The 21815-nt window shown below is 28.0% G+C and overlaps 3 protein-coding genes across 3 annotated transcripts; 1 reads left to right on the top strand and 2 right to left on the bottom strand.

Annotated features, from left to right (window-relative positions):
* Positions 1–1041: 1041 nt before the first annotated feature.
* On the bottom strand, positions 1042–1969 carry LOC119683334. Its single transcript, XM_038096987.1, has 3 exons — positions 1630–1969; positions 1199–1572; positions 1042–1168 (listed from the first exon to the last, which is right to left on the bottom strand). The coding sequence occupies exons 1-2, from the start codon at positions 1663–1665 to the stop codon at positions 1201–1203; spliced, it is 408 nt and encodes a 135-aa protein (XP_037952915.1). The 5' UTR covers positions 1666–1969; the 3' UTR covers positions 1042–1168; positions 1199–1200.
* Positions 1970–3465: 1496 nt separating this feature from the next.
* LOC119684244 lies at positions 3466–4439 on the top strand. Its single transcript, XM_038098249.1, has 2 exons — positions 3466–4061; positions 4127–4439. The coding sequence occupies exons 1-2, from the start codon at positions 3476–3478 to the stop codon at positions 4249–4251; spliced, it is 711 nt and encodes a 236-aa protein (XP_037954177.1). The 5' UTR covers positions 3466–3475; the 3' UTR covers positions 4252–4439.
* Positions 4440–5091: 652 nt separating this feature from the next.
* On the bottom strand, positions 5092–20569 carry LOC119673822 (hepatoma-derived growth factor-related protein 2-like). The gene is made up of 3 exons (XM_038084893.1): positions 20260–20569; positions 5843–6547; positions 5092–5776 (listed from the first exon to the last, which is right to left on the bottom strand). Exons 1-2 carry the CDS (start codon positions 20291–20293, stop codon positions 5871–5873), a joined length of 711 nt encoding a protein of 236 aa, XP_037940821.1. The 5' UTR covers positions 20294–20569; the 3' UTR covers positions 5092–5776; positions 5843–5870.
* Positions 20570–21815: the final 1246 nt, after the last annotated feature.

Genomic DNA, 21815 nt, shown 5'->3' with positions numbered 1-21815 from the left:
ATAGTTTTTGTTACAATTTAATTCCATTCTTAATATTGGATTATCGCTTCAAAGGAAAATTTTGAATAGAGCAAAAATTAGTTGCACTGATTTAAAAAAAATAAAAGTTTTTGTTTATATCTAAAATAATTTTAAATATTCATATAAACCACTTAATGAGATAAGAAAATAATAAAGATTATAATGTTCTTTTTTTAATGTAAATAATATACATTGTATTTATAATAATAATGCTTTAATTATTTTCAAAAATTTATTTCAATTTAAAATAAGTTTTTACTTTTCTATATGTATATTAAGAAAAATAAACATTTTATGTTATTATATATAAATATTTATATAAGTCTAAATTTATAAATATATATATTTCGGTTGTTACAAAAACAACTCTGCAAGACTAAATTCCTGACACTACCTATATCTACTTATGCACGGATAATTAAATTGGAATATTTAAAATAAAAATATATTTGAATGTATATTTCCAAGTCCATACAATCTTGATACAATAATTTCATCATTTTATATTTTTCTAACACTATGCTTAACTTTACACTATGGAAGGTGATAGACTAGCGGGAGTTTCCTATAGATCTGTTAAGAGTGTCGACGATTCTTCAAAATACAATGTTTGTAGTAGGCGAGACTGTTGTCATAAAACAGTAGATTCTAGTCATTGCTACTGTAGCATCTTTACCGGCTGCATTTGTATTTACTTATTACGATTAGCATACAAATACAAGCATGGATACACAAAAAACATCATATATTGGCAATCTTATCTTATCTTAGAGTAATCACTCTCCGCACGGTGAGGTATGCAGATCTTAGATCAATCATTGAATAATTATGAAGTTTATAAGGAATACATAAATTAGTCAATGAGAAGGGTGGGACCCTGTAGTACACCAGCTATCAAAGAGTAAAAGTGCCTAGTTGCGCTGACTCGAAAAAAAAATCAACATACATATTGGCAATCATTTTAAGATTTATTTTTAATTTTATGTTTATTAAATCTTTTAAAAATATATGTATAAATCGAAAGACCCAAAATAAATTTCTACTCTACTCCGTGTGTACGTCATCAGTCATAAATTTTATATTTGCATATAGTATTTTCAATTGAGTTTTTTTTTTATGAAATCCGTTAAGCTAAAGCTAGTTAGATGTGTGACGGTGTTTCTTTCTTAATATAAATTTTTATTTTAAACAGTTTTCATAGTCAACTAGTTCCCCTTCTCCTTGCAATTTGTTTGCAACTGATAGAACTTCGTGCTGACGAAAGAAGGTTGTGTACTTTTCTTCTTTTGTGCTTGGGCTGAGATTTATTTTTTTGTATTCAAGGCAGAATGATTTTATCTGGTTAAGTGTTGATTCCATCATCATGACATAGTAGAAAACTTTGTTGAGTTGTAAACGTAGTGTCTTATATGGTTTTGCGGTCTTTGGTATACCTTCCATGCTTTCCAACATTATGTTCAAAACCTTTAATTCGCTTTGTAGATATTTAGCATTCTCAGCAAGTTCACTTTGATAAACTTTCAATTCTTGTTGGAAAGTCGCCGTGGAGGACTACAAAATTTGAATTATATTTGTAATTACTATATTCATATTCACATTCATACTTACAGGGAACTGAAATTTAGCATTCATTACAAAGTCCATTATATAAAGAATTTGTTTTTAAAATTTACATTAAATTTTGTTTCAAGTCATCAAACCTTTAGTGGATGAATTCAATCCACTTTTTAGATTTTTAGAAATCAATATGTTTTTAATAAATATATATTGAGCACACACGATCATACCATTTGGATGCAGCACGAAATTATGTCTAAATCAAACATTTGTCTGAGACCAGCCAGTACTATCCGCAAAAAAGGAAGATTTCAAATCGTCAACAAATCTGTGCTCTAAACAATTTAACAACTGAAATTTATATTTCAAAAGTGCAACAAATTTGTTAGAATAAGATTAAAAATAAATTTATGTACAATTTAATTCGAATTAAAAATTAAAATTTGATAGCTGCCATTAAAAACTTTTATAGTACATGACAACTCGTAAGAAATGTAGACGTGAGGTGAGATGATTAAATTCATCGAATTCAAACAATCGTCTCAAAGCTTGACCTATAGGTCCTCAAATTCTTACGGAAAAAAATTTGTGCCGTTATATTGCCATTTGTAATTTGCTTCTCAAGCGTCAAGAAAATAATCAATTTTTGAAACGCATCAAAATTACGGACGAGAAATGGGTAGTTTATAATGGTGCTATCTATTTGGCGGGATTTCAAAGGAATTTTTTTTTGAGATTCTGTTGGACAGCATAAATATCAATTCTAAAGTGTACCTATTAACATCTGTGCAAACTAAATGAAACACTTAAACAGAAAATGTCAGAATTGAACAAATGAAGAAGTAGTCTATCAAGATAATGCGAGTCGCCCCACAAGTTTATTAACTTGACAAAAACTTTTACAACTTCGACGGCATATACTGCCACATTCACTTTATTCTGCAGATCTGATACCTTTTGCTATTATACATTTTGTAATTTTCAACATTTTTTAGATGTAAAACATTTTATTTGCAGAAAATCATCCGAACCATTTTTGCCAGTAAAGAACAAAACTTTTATGACTATGGAGTTATGCTGCTGCCAGAGAGATAGCAAAAGTTATGGAACCAGAATGGAAAATATATGTTTCAATAAAATATTTATTCACTACATAAAAATCGGTTTTCATTTTCTTGAAAAAAAAGATAACCCATTCACTTTCACTAAAATCAATTCTTCGCTAGTTTAAAATGTTATGACTTAGGAATGTAAAAGACTCCATGAGTTACAAAAAAGCCATTGGATATACTTTCCACACAGATTATCGCATTAAACAATTTTTTTTTATTTATTGTTTTAATATATTTCACATATAAATTATTTTTAAATTTGTTTATAACTTCACACATTAACGGGTATAAAAATGTTTTAATAAAATCTGTGTATTGTTCTGGCGTTTCCACAGGGATGTTACGCTTACTGTGACGCTCTGTTTAACTTGAAAATTTGCTAGTGGTACGTACTTGTGTATATTCGTAGTTACTCGAATTTACTACGAGTAGTTCAAGGAAGAGATCTGGTGGTGGATATGCTGCTGCAACATTGATTTATATATCTTTATAGAGACATTGCCACAACAAACATTTTTTAAGCCACCAACATATTGAAGACAAAGTTTAAGTATTCCAAATAATAAAAAACTAAAATCAAATTTATGATTATTAGAATATTTTTCAATTATAATAAACAATCGGATTGATATACGCGATTTTTTAGAATTTTTTTGAAAAACAACTTTATGGCGTTACTATGTTTTTTTCGAGCTTTTACACGATAAAGCTGTACAATAAGTTGGTCAGTGTAATAGCAACTGATTAATCGATAATTATATCGATTTAAGTGATCGAAATCTGAAATGATCTCTAATATTTTTTGGCAGCATCGTTTGACAATTTCAGTTATTGGTGTTTTACTAGTATTTGCAGAAGTTGATTATTCAAGATTTTTAATTATGGAGTTTCTTTCAACTTTCAATGTTAGAGATGTGAATATTTTCTTGAACTGTGGCAAATTAATTCAATTAAAAGATGCGAAATTAGAGCGTATTATTTCGAAAAATACTTTTCTAATGAGTAGTTCTAATGCGTTGAAAATGCCAATGACCGATTTGTTCCCGAAAAGTTTTTTGAGAGATGATGACCGATTATTGTTTAAGGAATATAGAGATGTGCTTTCGGATATTTTGAAAGATGTAGATGTCGACAATATCGTAAGAGATTGTGGTTATAAGAATGATACAGAAAATATTTTGAATGCAGACGATATTGGTTGCAGCAATGACAGTGTTTCTGACAAAAATGATATCCATATAATTATATGTCCCAACACTGACTTGACTGACGAGTTCATAAAGCTGGTGTCAATATCGTGTTTTAGAAACCGAAAGATTAATCGAAATTCCGTTGAAGACACTGATCAAGAGAGCTTGCGTTTAGATACAGGTATGAACGAAACAAAAAATTATACCGAATATGTTATAATATAATTAACATATATTTTTTTTAAGATGATGAATGTTCGGACTCGAACTCGGAGTCGGCGGAGTCTTCTGATTCAACTGTTACTCTGGTCGATAAACATGCAGAGATTGATGTAGATAGTCTAATAATGGAAGGAAACTTTAACGAATGACATATAAATAGATAAATTTAGGATATAATTTTGATTGCCAAAACTGTGGAAAATTATTTAATTACATCATTTAATTTATAAATTATTACGACAGCTTTAGACTGGAGTTAAAATTTGTATTTTAAAAATAATTATTTTAATTAAGTATACAAGTATACACGAAAGTGAAGGAAAAATATGAATACGAAAGAAAAATATTTTTCTGGAGCATTCTCATTAAAGACTACGAATGAATAATTCACTTATATTGTAGTTTATATTTTTAATATGTTAAATTACGCTTTAAGTACATTTTATTATTAGTTACTGACTTCACATTTTCAAGCCACTTACAAAAACATTTTAATACATTTATATATATATATATATATAATATATATATATATATATATATATATATATATATATATATGTATACATATATATGTATACACATTTCGATAAGCGTTGGATGCTGTATCCAGCGTTGACTTAGGCTGCGACTTAGACAAATCAAATGCATGTAATCATTTGTGAGTAGTTGCAGTTATATATACATATATATATAAACAAATATATTCAAAAGAAACTGCAACAGCAGTCAGAAACTGACTATAATTAGAGGTCTCATCCACCTTCAAGCAAATCACATATTACAAATCTAAATTTTTACAGATCTCAAAACTTTAACGCTATTACCAATTAGTCCCATAAGAATCTATGTATGTAAAAGTATTTTCAGTATTTGAAAATTAATACAGTTGTTATTATCTTTTACTATATACAAAAATAATAAAATTTACATAATACTTTATAATATATTTTTCTTTTTAGTCTCGTTTTTTATATATTCCAGGTTATTCCAAAAAAAACGCAACGTGCGGTACATCTTTTAAACTAGGCGAATTCATTTTCGCGAAAGTTCGGGGATTTTCTTATTGGCCGGCAAAAATTTTTCGAATATTACCACAACGTACTGCAAAATTCCGTGTTTACTTTTATGGAACGGATCAAATGGCCGACTTAGGTTCAGGTTCCATTAAGTATTACTCAGAGGAAACAAAACAAAAGTGCATAACTAAGCGCCTATTAAAAAATAAGAAATTTGTTAAAGCTTTATCCAAAATAGAAAATGCCATGATAGATGAAGCTAGCGATATAGCACCCAATGCATTACGCTATTTAGTATATAAGAAGAGAGCCATTCCGTTGTAACAGAAACAAAAGAACTATAAGCAAATGAACGCATATTTGTGCATCTTCGAATGATGATGGAAATAAGGTTTATGCGAATATTAATCAGAGCGAAAGACCAAATAGACATATATATATATATATATATATATATATATATAGTTTTCAGGAACTGTAACCTATCAATCGCAGCCCAAGTCAACGCTTCAACGCTGGATATAGCATCCAACGCTTATCGAAATGTGTATACATGTATTGTACATGAATTAAGTTTTTTATACTTAAACTAAACTTATATATAAACTTATTACTAGAAAATACTCCAAAATTTTAGAAGTCGTTCCAGTATAGGCTGAAATAAAAAGAAAACTGTGATTAATAAAAAAAAACATATCCGTATGTATTGTACTGCACTTACCAATAATTCTGTGATGTCTTTTATGATTTTATAAAGTAAACACGCTATAGCATCCGTTAATATTGTCTGATTTCTGAACTAAAGAGTCTGTATCTTTTAATTGATATCTTTCATCTGGTCTTTCGCTCTGATTAATATTAGCATAAATCTTGTTTCCATCATCATCTGAAGATGCACAAATATGCGGACAAAGAGTACCAGATTTCATACTGAAAGCATATTTAGTGTTATCACTGTCGTTACTGCCCTCCAAATCAGAATACGATGGATGAATAGAATTAACTCCCATAACTGCGTCAATTTCTTTATCATTTGTTAATAATTCTTTTGTTTCTGTTACAACGGAATGGCTCTCTTCTTTACCATTTTCATTTACTAAATAGCGTAATGCATTGGGTGCTATATCGCTGGCTTCATCTATCATGGCATTTTCTATTTCCGATAAAGCTTTAACAAATTTCTTATTTTTTAGTAGGCGCTTAGTTATGCACTTTTGTTTTGTTTCTTCTGAGTAATACTTAATGGAACCTGAACCTAAGTCCGCTATTTGATCCGTTCCATAAAAATAAACACGGAATTTTACTGTACGTTGTGTTAATATACGAAAAATTTTTGCTGGCCAATAAGGAAATCCCCGAACTTTCGCGAAAATGAATTCGCCTAGTTTAAAAGATGTACCGCACGTTGCGTTTTTTTTGGAATAACCTGGAATATATAAAAAATATCATGAGATTGAAAAGAAAAAATATAATATAAATTATTATGTAAATTTTATTATTTTTGTATAAAGTAAAAGATAATAACATGTGCATCAATTTTCAAAAACTGAAAATTCTTTTCACATAGATTTTTATGGGACTAATAGGTAATAGCGTTGAAGTTTTAAAAAGATCTATAAAAATTTAGATTTGTAATATGTAATTAGACTGCTTAACTATTGATTATTATAGAATCTTCTATAATATCTCTAGTCACCTATTGTGTTAAGAGATCTCGAATTGTTAATTGAAGATTTTTAAATATGAAGTCTTTGATTTTCTTGACGTTTGTTTATTACTTGATGTTTAGATGTTTTAAATTCATGCATTCTTATTCTGATTTTAAATGTACAAGTTTCCAACTATTTTTTTGCGAATCTGTTCCTAGACTATAGCAAATATTCCAAATTGATTTAAAGTTCTTATTTATTTACTTTTTAAAAATTGCTCAATCTCTAATAATATAATAAATGTAAAGAAGTGATTCGTACTGCCAACCACTGTGTGATGTTTCTTCATAGTGGAATAGAGCTGGAGATCGAGAGAGCCGGCAGATAATTTGATAAATACCACGGTCTGATGACTTATCACCAGACCGTCTCTGCCTTATTCGTAAGATAAGACGGAACATCGATTTGCTTGAAGGTGAATGAGACCTCTAATTATAGTCAGTTTGTGACTACTTAACTTTTATTTGTTACCGAAAGAGAATGTTGGACTTTTACACTCATCTAATATTAGGAAATCCTTAACGAGAGATATTGTAGTTTTTTTTCAAAAGCCTGAGTATGTTTTTTTATTTAGGATCAGTAGAAGGAAGTGCATTGTTGAGTTTTATTATATAAAATATATAAATTTCTATAAATTTTTTAGTTGAACTTTTAAAACGAGTATACTGGGCTAGATACTCCCATCTGATATTATATTTCAAAATTACATCTGATATATTTCATTCAAAAGCAGAGTATCTTTGTTCGGATGGGATCAATGGAAATAAGCGCTTTTTTGATTTCTATCTTCTAGCTATCTATTCTTAAGTTAAAATTTTAATGCAAAAAAGCTTGGCTTTTACTCCAATTGGATGTTAGAAAATCCTTAGCCATAGATATTCTGGTTCTTATTCGAAAGACTGAAATTTTTGCTCACTTAGGGTCAGTAGAAGGAAGTGAATTGTTGAATTCTATTTTCAAACTAACTACTTTTTAGTTAAAGCTATAAAGCGAGAATACTAAGCTTCTACCCCCGTCTCTGATATTAAAGAATTTGCAATGAGATGTACTGGTTTTTATTTAAAAGACTAAGCATATTTGTTCGGATGGGATCAGTGGAAATTTCTACCTTTTATCTATATATTCTTCAGTTAAAGTTTTAATGCATGAAATTTAATTTTATTTCTTCTGTGTCAATTTGAAATTCTTTAAAAGTCCACTTAAATAGCTTATGTCTTATTAGTTGGTAGTTAAGATAGATATAAATAAAAAAAAAAAGAATGCTTCCAACTTTAAATGTTGTTTCTCTATAGAACGGCGTCAACTAAGCACTAGAATTGCTTTGAAATGGGAAATGTATATTAATGTTTAGCCATCATTGAAATACTCTTGGAGAATGGCTGACAAATCCTTTATTTACAATAACAACAGGAATAAGCGTATATAAAAGTTCTTTAATACAATCCGCAGGATACAACACATTATAAGGAAAAGTAGAGAAATGGCATTCGCATAAATGTTTTAATTACCCACAATGAAGTTGTGTACAGAATACAGAATACCGACTTCCAACTTCCAACTTCCACTGTACGACTAAGATCAATGTCAATATGCTACGGTGCATTGGACTTGCTCGCATGACCTGCTGTACTTGCATCATGTTGTGTTTGGAATAATGGCATTTCATAGCTTTCGGAATAATGCTTCCATTTGCTTTTTATATATACATTTCCGCTTCCTTAATTACACAGTTTTAATGTCTTCCAACTCATTAGTTTGGTTTTCTTTATGCTCTTTTGCAAATTTTTGTTCAATTCTGTTATTTCATTCTGCATTTCAGATAAGTACAATGTACAAGTGTACAAGTATAAATAAATATTTACATGTGCCGGCACATAATTGTGTCTCTATGGTATATACTATAATCGTGGGTGTATGATTGAGCGCGTGTGGGTATGCCGTGAACTCCACCATGAGCGCTTAATGAAAAGCAATCAAAGATGCCATGCCAAGATACGATGACTTTTGCGCATTCAATTGCGCTATTGAAATCATCTTTCATTCTGCTCTTGGCTCGAAGTGCTGTTCGTGCATATTGACACAGTTGCCTTAAAAAGTGGAAGGAATTTAAATGTAAGTTTAATGTCAGTATTCCATACCTAACTTTCAATTAATTACGGAAGTGCATGCTCGCCAAAGTATGATATGTCTAAAAACTTTTCATAACTTCAATAATAAAAAGTAAATATTTACCATAAATGGTATATCATATACCATATAATTTACATAAAATAAACTTGCAAATATCTATATACCCCCTCCGCATCATCATATTCCCTAACAAAAAAGTGACCAAAATGCAAAACTTCTTCACATTTCCAAATTTGGATTCGCATATTGTTCGAGCCACCAAAATGACAGACAGACAGACAATTTGACAGTAGCTGGAATTAATTTAGCTACTCTATCATTGTTCTCCGGAGACTGTATAGTAGTAGCTAATCAAAATTATTTCCAAATTTACACACTCAAATGCAGTCAGCGGTTGTAGGTTTTCGTTTTTTGGCTTTATAATTAAAACAACGATTTACGGTTTCAACTGTCGTAATTAGTATTAGAAACGTTGTAGCAGCGTTGCATTGGCAACCTATTAGGAGTACGGCCAGAAAGTTTCAACTGCGAATGCGGTTGCAGTAGAAGTTTGCGAATTCAAAGACGCACACACAGCACCGTAACCACTTTGGATTCACTCAACTGATACTCAGATAGATACTCAGTTGACGGTAATCAAAAACATTAAATTCAGTTGATTCAGTGACTCATGGTATTAGAGGGCCCCTAATGGCTGTGGCTGTGGCTGTGCTGGTACAGATGCTGATGGATACGCTGATGTTGGGTTGGTTTCGGGATCGTTGACGTAGTTAAGTGTTGGTGGTGCTGAATTTGATGAATGCACATTCAACAATAAAGTTTCAAATGTTTAAATATTAAAATGAATGACTGCCAAATATTAAAAGCAAACATAAGATTCTTTGAGTGTAACTTAACAGCGCCACTGTAAACTTAACCTTCAGGAAGATGATGAGATATTCAAACAATGTTCACTTTTGAAGATTATTACTAAAGCATATTTTCTTGGATTTTTCGAAAAAAAAAAATTCTTTAATTATTCAAAAGTATCTAATTGCTACGTCTGTGCTATATTCAAATGTATAAGCTGCGTCTAAGTACGCATTAGTATGCTCAGCTAAGTAAACAAAAAATTTTGCATAAAAACTTCAGTGTCTGCATTTTTCTTGAACTTTTCGGTATTTAATTTATTTTCTATTGTTTGGAAAGAAAATGTTAATACATGAGAAATAAGTCCTTATAGAAGTCGTGTTAAATTAACTGAAACCAAGTTTATATATAAGCATAGTGAAGAAGTAATGCTTGTAGTTATTTGTCTGTATCAAGTTTGAATAAATTTATCTTCTAAAATTGTTCAATAATATGTCTTAGCAGAGCTTTTAGTAAGTTTGTAAAAGTTTATATTTAATAAGTGATAACTCAAACAGACACTCTCTATACACACTGGTTAGACTTTGCTAAGAATTTTGCATATTAACTTAGAAATTTTATCAGAGTCCAAACGTATTTTAGTTAAAATTTTTTAAACAAAGCTGACAGGATCAGCTAATGATCATGTTATGCAGTAAGTCATGAACTTGTCAAAATCGAGTTCTTTGGGTTTTGATGGAAATGCATATTATACAAAGTGTCACAGAAATTCTAATAATATGCTCCTAAAAGACACAATTACTAAACAACACTGCTTTGACTAAAAGACGAGGCACAGATAGTCTCGTTTTTTATAAAATTTGAACTGACATTTTGTTTTTTCGCTCATTATTAATTTCATAATTTGCATTGAAAGCAACAAAAATTTTGATTCTGACGTGCCCATGACTTTTTGCATAACATGGGTCTTTGTTTAGGTTTAAGTGACAGCTATATGCATCAAACCTCACTTAAGCACAAATATTGACACATTGTCATACTACAAATGAAACACTGTTTATTCGCTTAAAAGGTAGAAATTTTCGCACGACCATCTTTTGCGATTGCGTCGCTCATAGCGGTTTATAGATGTATGGTGAAGGTGTTGACAGTATTTGAGTATGATATACACCACAATAGTGAATGGATATATAGAAGAGGAATTGCAGGTTAAAACGTTTATCAGATTAAGTGATTAAAACAAATTACAAGACAACATACTTGTACATTCATGATTTTGTTACTCTCACAGTTACGAACTTTTATTGTACACTCTGGATAAAAAAATTTTTTTTGGGATATTTAACGGCTAACATTAGTACTTAAATATAAACAAAATTTAAATTTTGTAATTTAAATTAAATAATTTTTTAAAAGTTCAATCAAATTTCTTTAAAACACAACAAATTTCAAGTTGCTATCATTTATATAGCCTGCGAAATGACCATTTGTAAATGTGTTTATAATGACAATTCTCAAAACCCCATGGGTCCATATTTCTTAGGAAAAATATTACAAAATTTATTTGAAAACTTTGGATAGAATACATGTGATATGTGATTGTAAGCTTAATATATTGGCAGAAAAACTCTCATCCCAGTTGAAACCATCCTCACTTTTGCCAGACCAAATAGATAAAGTCGATTTATAGCTACAAAAATTATTCTGTTTTTTTGCTGCTAATAAACCACTCTTAAAATCAAAGATTATTAAGTTTAATTATTTTCTTCTATTTGTGTTAAAAGCAAAGGCTTTATTAGGCTATATATGTATATATATATATTTCTATGTGATTTTGTTATTTCAACATTATTTGCAGAGCTATAAAAAAACAGATTTATTTAACAAATCTGGGTCAAATGATGTGAAAGTACTTTTGCATCAAATGCAATCGCAATTTCGAAATAAATAAACTCGAAATTACATCCTTTTCAGGAGCATTTTTTTCTTCTGTTTTATGTATATCTCAACTGACTTTTTGAATTCATTGCAGTTTTTTATCACAATTAATCAATCTCAGTTTGTGAGCAATGCAACTGTGCTTATGACTTCCTTTCTGCAGTATTTGCACTAGCGATGTCTATCGGCACTTTATGCAAATAGATTCACTAAAATAATAATACACAAAAGTACTGCAGTTACTAACTTTGAGTTGTGTAATGACACACAAATATTACACTTTCACCTTCGAACTTATGAAAAAAAAATAAAAAAATAAATAAATAAAAAATGCTACGAAAATATTTTTAAAATAAATTTTTTTAAAATTATTATAAAAAGAATATATGAAAGAAACTACTTCTACATGTAAGAATATAATTTTTTTCTATTTTTTTGTATAGATTTTTATTAACATGTATAGCTAATCCATTATATCCACTAAAATTAATGTTAAAACTAAAATTGTGTTTTTGTTAAAAAAAAAAATTTTTTTTTTTATTACTATATACAATACTATATACTATACTATATACTATACTATTTACTATACTATATACTATACTATATACCAAACTATATGCTATACTATCTATTATACTATACACTATACATACTATATCTTATACTATATACTATACCATATATTATACACTATTTGCTATACTACATACTATACTATATACTACACTACATACTATACTATATACTATACCATATACTATACACTATATACCATACTATATATACCATACACTATACCATATATTATACTATATACTATACTATACTATATACTATACTATACACTATACTATGTACTATACTATATACTATATACTATATATGACATAATCTACTTCTGCATGTAAGAATATAATTTTTTCTGCATAGATTTTTATTAACATGTATCTTTAGCTATATCCACTAGAGTTAAATGTTAAAACTAAATTTCTGCTTAATTTGTTTCAAATAAAAAAAAATAATTTGTTTTTTTTTTGATACTCAAAAGTTCAAAAAACTTTTCGTGTTCCAAAACAAAACTGCCAAAAAATAATAATTGCACGCTTAGGACGGAAATGCAAAAACGCCTTCAAGTAAGGCATTTCTTTGGGATTGATTAACCAAAAAATTTTAAAGAAAAAAACATAAAATCAAGTGCATTTCTTTTGCATCAAAGCAGATACTTTTTTTGTCATTTTTATTTTTTATATATTTTTTTTTTTTTTTTGTTATTTGATTTTGTACATAATTTTGATAGATTACATCTCATTATGCTGGTCCTTGGGCGTTTTCAAGTCCATAAAAGACCAAGTCCAAAACTTGTATTGTGTAGGATTTTAAAAAATGCACACGATCAATTGATTCTGCATTGATGCGCTGTTGATGATGATGCTACCTCGATGAGATTTTTTTTTTTTTTTGTCAGAATTTCGCTCCACATTACTTTATGTGGACTTGGCATAATTTATGTAGTCTTTGATGTTGAATTATGAATACTTAAAATTAATTTCAGACCGCAAATGCAATGCATGTCTTTCAGTTGCAGAAGATTCGGTTCAATAAGCCAACAATTTATTCCTTACATTTACGAGTATTTTTTCTCTTCCCTGTTTTTTTTTTTGTTTTTTTTTTCTGTTTTTGGCCAAATATGCAGATAAGATATGCAATGCAGTAAGAGTAGGAATTTTATTGATAAGTTATGGAATGCTAATTTTGTTAGGATATGCAATATCTACTATGTTAATATGAAATCTATCTAAATATAAGATCAAAAAACAACAAACTCTATTTATTATTGTTTTAGAGTCGACAAAAGAGAAAAGTAATGTAGTTACAACAATTAGTTGAAAATTTAATATTTATTAAAATAGTTTTTAATAAAATTCAAAAATTTTTAAAAAATTTAGTTCCCCGATGATGACTATAGATTATAGTCCAAATATTGGACAATAAAAATCTTATAAAACTAAATAATAAATATTTTTTTTTTTTAAAAATATCATTATTTAATAACTGACCAATTAGCCCGTGAATTAATTATTTTTAAAAAAATTTCTTTTGGTCATTAAAACATTTAATTATTAAAATTCAAATATAAATTATTTAATTGAAGGAAGGGTTTTAGAAAATTGATAATGAAAATATAAATTTAATAAATAATATAAATAAATAATAGCAATCTATTCTAAAAAAGAAAAAAAAACTGAATTGAGAGATAGATGATAGATAACAGCGATAATCTATTTTAAGTTTAACCAACCTTTAAAATAAATTATAAATTGTAGTAATAATCTATATTAAAAGAGAAATTACGCTTTAAAATATATATTGAATAGTGAAACTAATCTATTTTCAAAGATATTAGACTTCAAAACAGTTAATAGATAGCAATAATAATCTACTTTAAGAAAAACTACCAGTGGTTACCAACCGGTAATGCGCGAGATTGTTAAAATCAAATTAAATTTAACAGGTATAGATATATAGTTTGTAGTTTGCTCGCTGAGACCTCATTTCTTCGAAAATAAGTACAAACAATTTCCAAGTAATTATATACATATTTTATACACTCTATAATGTACCAATACACTCATCCAATTTATTATACATTATACCCGAGATACATATTTCAAAGTGAGTGATTGGTAACTATAGTAATTTATAGACTGTAAAATAGATTATGGATAGAGGTACTAGTCTATTTTAATAAAAATAAGGTCCTAAAATAGACACAAGTTAGCAATAGTAGAAAATTCACTCAAATTATTTAATCAAAAATTGTTTTAGCGTATAAAAAATACTTCTTTTGGGTGATATTTACAACTTTTTATGGACTGAATGAAATGGCTGGATTTTTGTATTTTCTCAGTATAAGTCACATTATATGTAGTCGCATTAATTATATTATGTCATTCTAATTTTATTTAAATAAAATTGTTCCTCTTAACCTATTTATTGCTATATGAAATTCTTTTGATATGCGTTTTGGATGGATGTCTCCTGGCTTGTCGTTGATATTATTTCTATGTGGTTTCCATTCGTCCTACCTGCCATAGCACTCATTTTCATAAACTTTTCAATTGCATTAGTTTCTCTCATAATTGGCACAAAAAAAAAGTACTTCAAATGAGTTTAAAAATTTTGTTGCAATTTTATTTTTAATTCTAAAATAACTTAATTAGAATAAAAAGTAAATTGCTTATGTTTGTGCTTCGCTTCTAAATTGGTTTATTCCAGTTTCCATTATAATTTTAGACTTAATTTCCTCTAAAGCTAAAATGACTCTTGAATATTGGGTCACATTTTATGGTCAAAGGACAATTTAAACATAGTTTATTTAAAAATAAGGAAAAGTGGTAAAATATTTAAAATAAAATAAATCTGATTTTAATTTTATTTATAATTGCACAATTACCTGTCAAAGGAAATTAAAATTGACTATTTATTATAAAAAATTATTATTTTTATTTTAACAAATTTAATTTTATTTAAAATACATAAAGTTAAGTTATTTTATTTTAAAAGCAGCAGACATAGACACGGCTTTTAGAATGATGGTCAAACTATATATCTAGTTAAAGATTCGATGGTCTATCTAACTATACATCTAACTATCTATCTTACTACCCACCTAACTGTATATCTAACTATTTATGTATCTAACTATTTATATAACCTATGCAACTAGCTACGTATATATCATCTCAGTGTCTATTTAGTTATTGATCTAACTATGTATCTAGCTATATATCTATCTATTTAACCATATATTTATCTTACCATCTATTTAACTGTCATCTCACTGTTTATCCAACAGGCCCCCTGCGGTGAAGGGATTATAATTTTCCCGCGGTAAAGTATGCCTGTCGTAAGAGGTGACTTAAATCCCAGTGCCAGTCCGGCATTTGTGTAAGAATTGTGCATGGTAGTAAGTGATCTGCCCCACTTGCACCAACTGACCAGAGTTGCATGTATCCGGTACTATGTGGGTCAGTGGCCCAGAGCTTCGGCTGGACTGAGCAGTTGAGGTTGGACTCGTTGTGGATGTTGGTTAATACCCAAACTTACGCAAAAAGAATGTTCAGGCATTTGTTTATCATTCATTCGGCGTAGAGTTGCGTATTGACCACCGGTTGCTTCAGCCCAAATTGTAGATGAGGTTTAAGATAGGCTTCGCATTAAACCAAGATGGAAGATATGACTTAAATTTTTTCATTGGTACCAGCGGAATTACTTAGATAATTCCAATTACCGCATTATCTTGATACGGTTTTTGAGCACTGTAATGTTAGGCCAACACGGCATGAACGTTACGTAAAATAACAGATTGGTTTCTCCTGTCTATCTAACTATTTATCTATTTATTTAATTATCTATTTATCTATTTATTTAACTATCTAACTATTACATAACTATATATTTATGTATCTATCTCACTGTCTCTCTATTTATCTAACAATCTATCTAACTAGCTATTTAATTATGTATTTTTTTATTTTACTATCTAAGTATATATATAACTAATTATTTATCTAACTATGCCACTATTAATATAACTATCTATTTATCCTACTATAATCTCACTAACCATTTATCTAACTATCTATCTAGTTATATATCTAAGTATCAATTTAGAAATATATTTAACTATCTATCGCAACTATCTATTTAACTGTATATCTAGCTATCTCTTTATCTATCGAATCATCTATATACCTATTTAATATATCTATAGCTAACTATCTATATGTCTATTTAAGTATCTATCTATTTATATATCTGTCTATTGTTAATGTAAATCTTTCTAAATTATTTTTTTTTTGAGGTTCGTTTTTTTTTAAATTGAGGTTATGATAGTTACTTTTAGGTTTAATTGCAATTATATTTTTATTAAAATATTATCAATAGAATCTATAAAAATCAAGTTTTATGTTATTTATATATAAATTATGAAATGAGATTTTGGTGAACGAACATTAAAATAAAGCTTACTCTATGTAGGTGCAATAACTCTATTTTGTATTTCTATCTCAAATTTAAATATTTTCAAAAAATATTTTAAATTAAAGAAAACTGTATTTGAATAAATCTTACTGGCGCCTAATAACCTTTCGTTTGTTATTGTTGCTAGATTCTGGTACAAGTTTATCCGCAAGCCACTAAATCAACTCCAATCATGATGTAAGGTAAGGTAAGTAGAAATAAAAAAAAGTATGAAGAACACTTTTCTATATTAGTAGACAAGTTAATAAAATTAATATGTTTCAAATAATAAAGTGCAAACTAAGTTGGTCATTGCACATATGTAAGCCAAGTCACGACTTTGGCTACATTGTCGCATTCGTTGTCGTACATGAGAGTATACATTACATCCGCAAAACCGAAATCACGACAGCGGACTACCTAAAAACATTCTGACAACATGTTCTAAATCTTTTCAAAGTCAAGTAAAAAAAGGATCATGTTTCTGCTGTAAATGGTGTTCCTCCGCCAGACAAAGCCATTGTTCGAAACCAAGCGAAGCTACATGGTAAAAAGCCACTACACAACCAGTTCAATACGGCGGAAACTTGTAGGTCACACAGTGCCAAAGGCAATATGCAACTTTATTAGTGTAGCTAAATTATATACTTCACTTTTGTCAAATTTCTGCAATGTGGGGTTGGGATTATAAGGAGCAAGGGTAACGAAAGAGACTTAATATTTATTTCACAATGGAGTTTAAAGAAAAAAATTCAGTTCACTTTTATTATGAAATTATCTTTTCTAATAACTAAAAGGAGTGCATTTCATGAGATAGATTATATGTCATTAAACATAATAATCTATAGTTAACAATGTACAAAGATTGCCAATTCAACAATTGCAGTTTTTAAAATAAGGACAACTAAAACTAATAAATATTTCCAAACACCATAGCTAATAGATACTTAACAACACTGGAAACAGTTGTTTGGTTAATCAAAACTTTCAAAATAAAATTTTGTTGTGATTACAATATTTAGGTCGTGTGCGAGTTAGGCTAAGTTGCGTTCTAAATGAGGGAAATTCTAAGTTGTGCCGATAATGTAGTGATATGTCGATACGTGTTGATAAATGGCTAAATGTGTGCAATGTAAAAAATCCCAAGAAAAGTCCCATTTGGTTTAGCATCAACTTAGCCTAACTCGCACACGTCCTTAATAAATAAAAATTAATTAATTAATTAATTTAATTATTTTTTTTATTAGATTTTAAACATCAAAGAAACTATCAAATATGCAATCTACAAGTTAATAATGCAACCATGAAAATGAGCCAGGCGTGAAATACTTAAGCACCTATCGATTCAAATTGTTATCAAAATTTCATATGAAAAAAAGAGACGACGCTAAGCAACTCCGGTTTGTTGTTGTTGTCCTAACCTTCTGGGATCTATATAATCATTATGCATATATGAAGGCTTAGTATGAAAATATGGGGAACTGAGAGTAAACGTATAATTCAACGTCTCTTCAACCAAAATTATACTGCATCACTATCAACTCCAATTAATATACATTATGTATTAGATATGCCCACCTGCATTACGATTTGAGTATAAAATTCATTAATAAAATCAGTCAGATTTCAGAAGCATAAATAATATTAGTAGAATATTAACACATGGAAGTTACGGTCTATTCTGCAAGTAGAATTAATCCACCAAAATCGTCTCAAATGTTTAGTCTTTTCGGAACTTGTAGAAATAAAAAATTAACTTTCAACCATAATTAAGTTAAGTAAAATAAAATATTAGTTTATATTTATTGTATATACTATAACTGAGTATAAAATAAATAATATTTAGTTCTGAACTAAAATTAGATATAAGGCCCTATGCTCCACTTCGGAGAGAGGGACACAGGGGGTAAGTAAGTAAGTAAATTTAGATAAATTATTATCATTTATATAAGTATTAATTAAAACCAATATAGGTTTATTGCTATTAATAATAGAATTGAATAAAATAAAATAATAAAATAATAAAAAAGAATAATTTTTGTTAACTTCTATTTTCTATTTTGTTAAATTTATATTTAATCTTATTTAAAGATGTTAATATTAAAAATAAAAAAAAATTGAAGTGCTTGAATAATAAAAATATATTGTTTATATTAGTATTAATTATTAAAAATTCAATTTTATTTTAAATTTTATTCAAAAACAAGAAAGAAATTAAGTTGATATTGAAATTGTATTTTTCTATATTTTTTTATTAATTACTATTTATTAATTCCTAAATATTTCTTTTGATTGATTTATATTTTAAATTTAAAAAAATTTTTTTTTTCCCTCTATACAATGATAACCATGATATTATTAAAGACCTCGTAACTCTAGTCAAAGGTAACTAAATCTTCTTTAAAAATTATTTTAAATAAATAAAATATAATATTTTAAAAATAGGTATCTAAATCTTCTTTAAAAATTATTTTAAATAAATAAAATATAAAATTAAAAATATTCAGCAAATCATTTAATATTTTATATGAAAAAATTATTTATTTTTAATTATAAATCTTAATTTAAAATTATTTAAAAAATTAATAGGATTGATATTAGTTATATTATAGGATTTTGCGCAACACTAAAGCTAGTAACTCTTCGTCTTTGTTACTAATATGAGAATTATAAAATGTGATGGAAATGTATATATTAGCAAAATAATTATGATAAAAATTAATAAAAAAATTAATAAACATATGACATATATAATATTTAATTAGTTAATTTTTTTTGCTTTGAAAAATAAGCAGCGAAAATTACTTTATATATGGTATATATGTGAGGCGATTTAAAAAAAGGAATATTTTAAAGGAAAAAGATTATTTAAAAAAAAAAGTTTTTTTGAAGGAAAAAAAAATAAGTTTGAATAAAAAAGAATTTTTTAAATAAAAAAATATTTTTTTTCTTCATAATGTGGAAAAAAATTTAACAGGAAAAATTTAAAAGCGGACTCCGTAGACTGTAGAAATGTCTGGAATATCTGCGACTGGGCATACGCATAACTCTACGCGCCATTTTTTTGTGGGCCATATGTGGTTACGAAACATATGTAATTTTATAAAAATATAATATCACCATAAAAAATTTATCGTGTATTTAATTAATATTTATTAATAATTAATTGTATTAGAAAGGGCTTTCAAATTACATTTGTCGAATATTTCTTTGCACTTACGGAGACACAAAATCACCCCAAAATGTTTTCACAGTATGAAAACCTAAAAAAAAACATCTAAAAGTTGCAGATTGGAAATAAATAGGAGCCGAAGAAGTCTCAAATAATTTGCAAGATTTCACACAAATGTATAATAGTTCAAATAAAAGATTTATTGGATTAATTATTGTTTTAGCAATTTCCTATGTATATTTAGCAAAATAAAATGCTGCTTAAGTGTATGGTTATCTATTTTTTATTATATATTATATTAAAAAAAAAACTCACCACGCTTTCCACGTTTTCCACTCTTCGGTGACATCTTAATATTTGTACAAATAGAATTCAACCTCAACTTAAGAATCAAAAGATTTACGTGAACAAATTTACTGAATAAAGGCTTGAATTGCAAAAACGAAGAACTAACGTTAATCGTTCAGGAACACAAATCCAAATGGTTTCAATGCGAATGTCATTACTTCCCCTTCTATGGTTCTAAGCAGTGTTGTATTTTTGCAAAAATTTCGTATAGAATATTGGAATCAATTAGGCCGGCCATAGTATCCATTATATCACACGCAGTACACGTGAACATAAATAAGGCTGATGTGTATAAATATTGATCACTTGATTACTTGATAACTTGATTAATAATTAATGGAAACTAATGCTATATTTATTTATTGAAATATTATAAAATTGAAATATTTATTGTTTTATGACCAAAACTGATTATTTGGTTGTAATAGACTAATGGGTAAATTACTTTTAACTTTTGCGCAATATATTAAAAATGATTAAAAATTAAAATTTATTAATTTTATATAATTAGTGTTTATATTTTTTTAATTTGAATCCGCTTAATTACAATCTATTTTATTTAATTTGGCAATGAGCTTTTAGAATACATATATGGACGGACTATGTCTATAGCAGTAGAAAGCCTAGTACCAATATCAAATTCATATGAAAAATAGATATAGAATACTATATAAAAAAATGTTCACATAATTTTGACAATATGGAAACTTTAATTATGTGGATCCGTGTCAATATTTCATCACTTTTGAAATGGATTTAAGTACTAGGATTATTGGTGTAAACTAATCATTGATAGAAGAAGAAGGTCTTTGATAGTTTTTTTCTTAGCTTTTTGAAGGTATTCGCAATTAATATCAGCTCTATTGCAAACATGTTTGGATACATTTATAATATACTTCTTCTTCTTATTTCGCATTACAGTCCAGTGTGAACCTTGGCATTCTTCACAATCTGTTTCCATCTGCTTCGATTTTGTGCAGTTGTTTTCCAATTCAGAACTTCGAGCTTTCTGGCGTCCTCGTATTGTTTTTATCTATGTAAGATCATATTTAGACTTAACACAATAAAAATTAAAGTAGTTGTGCCGTAAAAAAATCAGCTGACCTACCTATTCCATCATATGGAAAATAATGTATTTGACTATTCGTGCCTAAGTAAAAACGAGGCCTAACGTAACAAATTTACGCACCGTACAAAAAATATGTATAAAAGTTCATAAGTATCGACCGACAACATATGATAATTAAAATCACAAAACTATATCCATTTTATGTACCAAAATTTACCATAACTATTAGTTTCTCATAGGTGATCCAAGCTGTAAGAGCATTCTAATTTTAATTTGATTTTGTAACTAAATATACCGAATGAGTGAAATTAGAATCAAAATTACGATTATCTTTGCTGTGTGAATGCTACTTATGAATATTCCGGCTAAAGATAATATCAAACACTGCGTAATGTATAAAGTTAAACGATTTGATTCTGATTAAGTTTAATGAAATTTAAAGGATTAGACATAT

The sequence above is a fragment of the Teleopsis dalmanni genome, chromosome 2, assembly GCF_002237135.1.
Source record: "Teleopsis dalmanni isolate 2A chromosome 2, ASM223713v2, whole genome shotgun sequence".
NCBI classification, from domain to species: domain Eukaryota; kingdom Metazoa; phylum Arthropoda; class Insecta; order Diptera; family Diopsidae; genus Teleopsis; species Teleopsis dalmanni.
The sequence above is the reverse complement of the archived record's forward strand: the minus strand, read 5'-3'. Positions and strand labels throughout refer to the sequence as shown.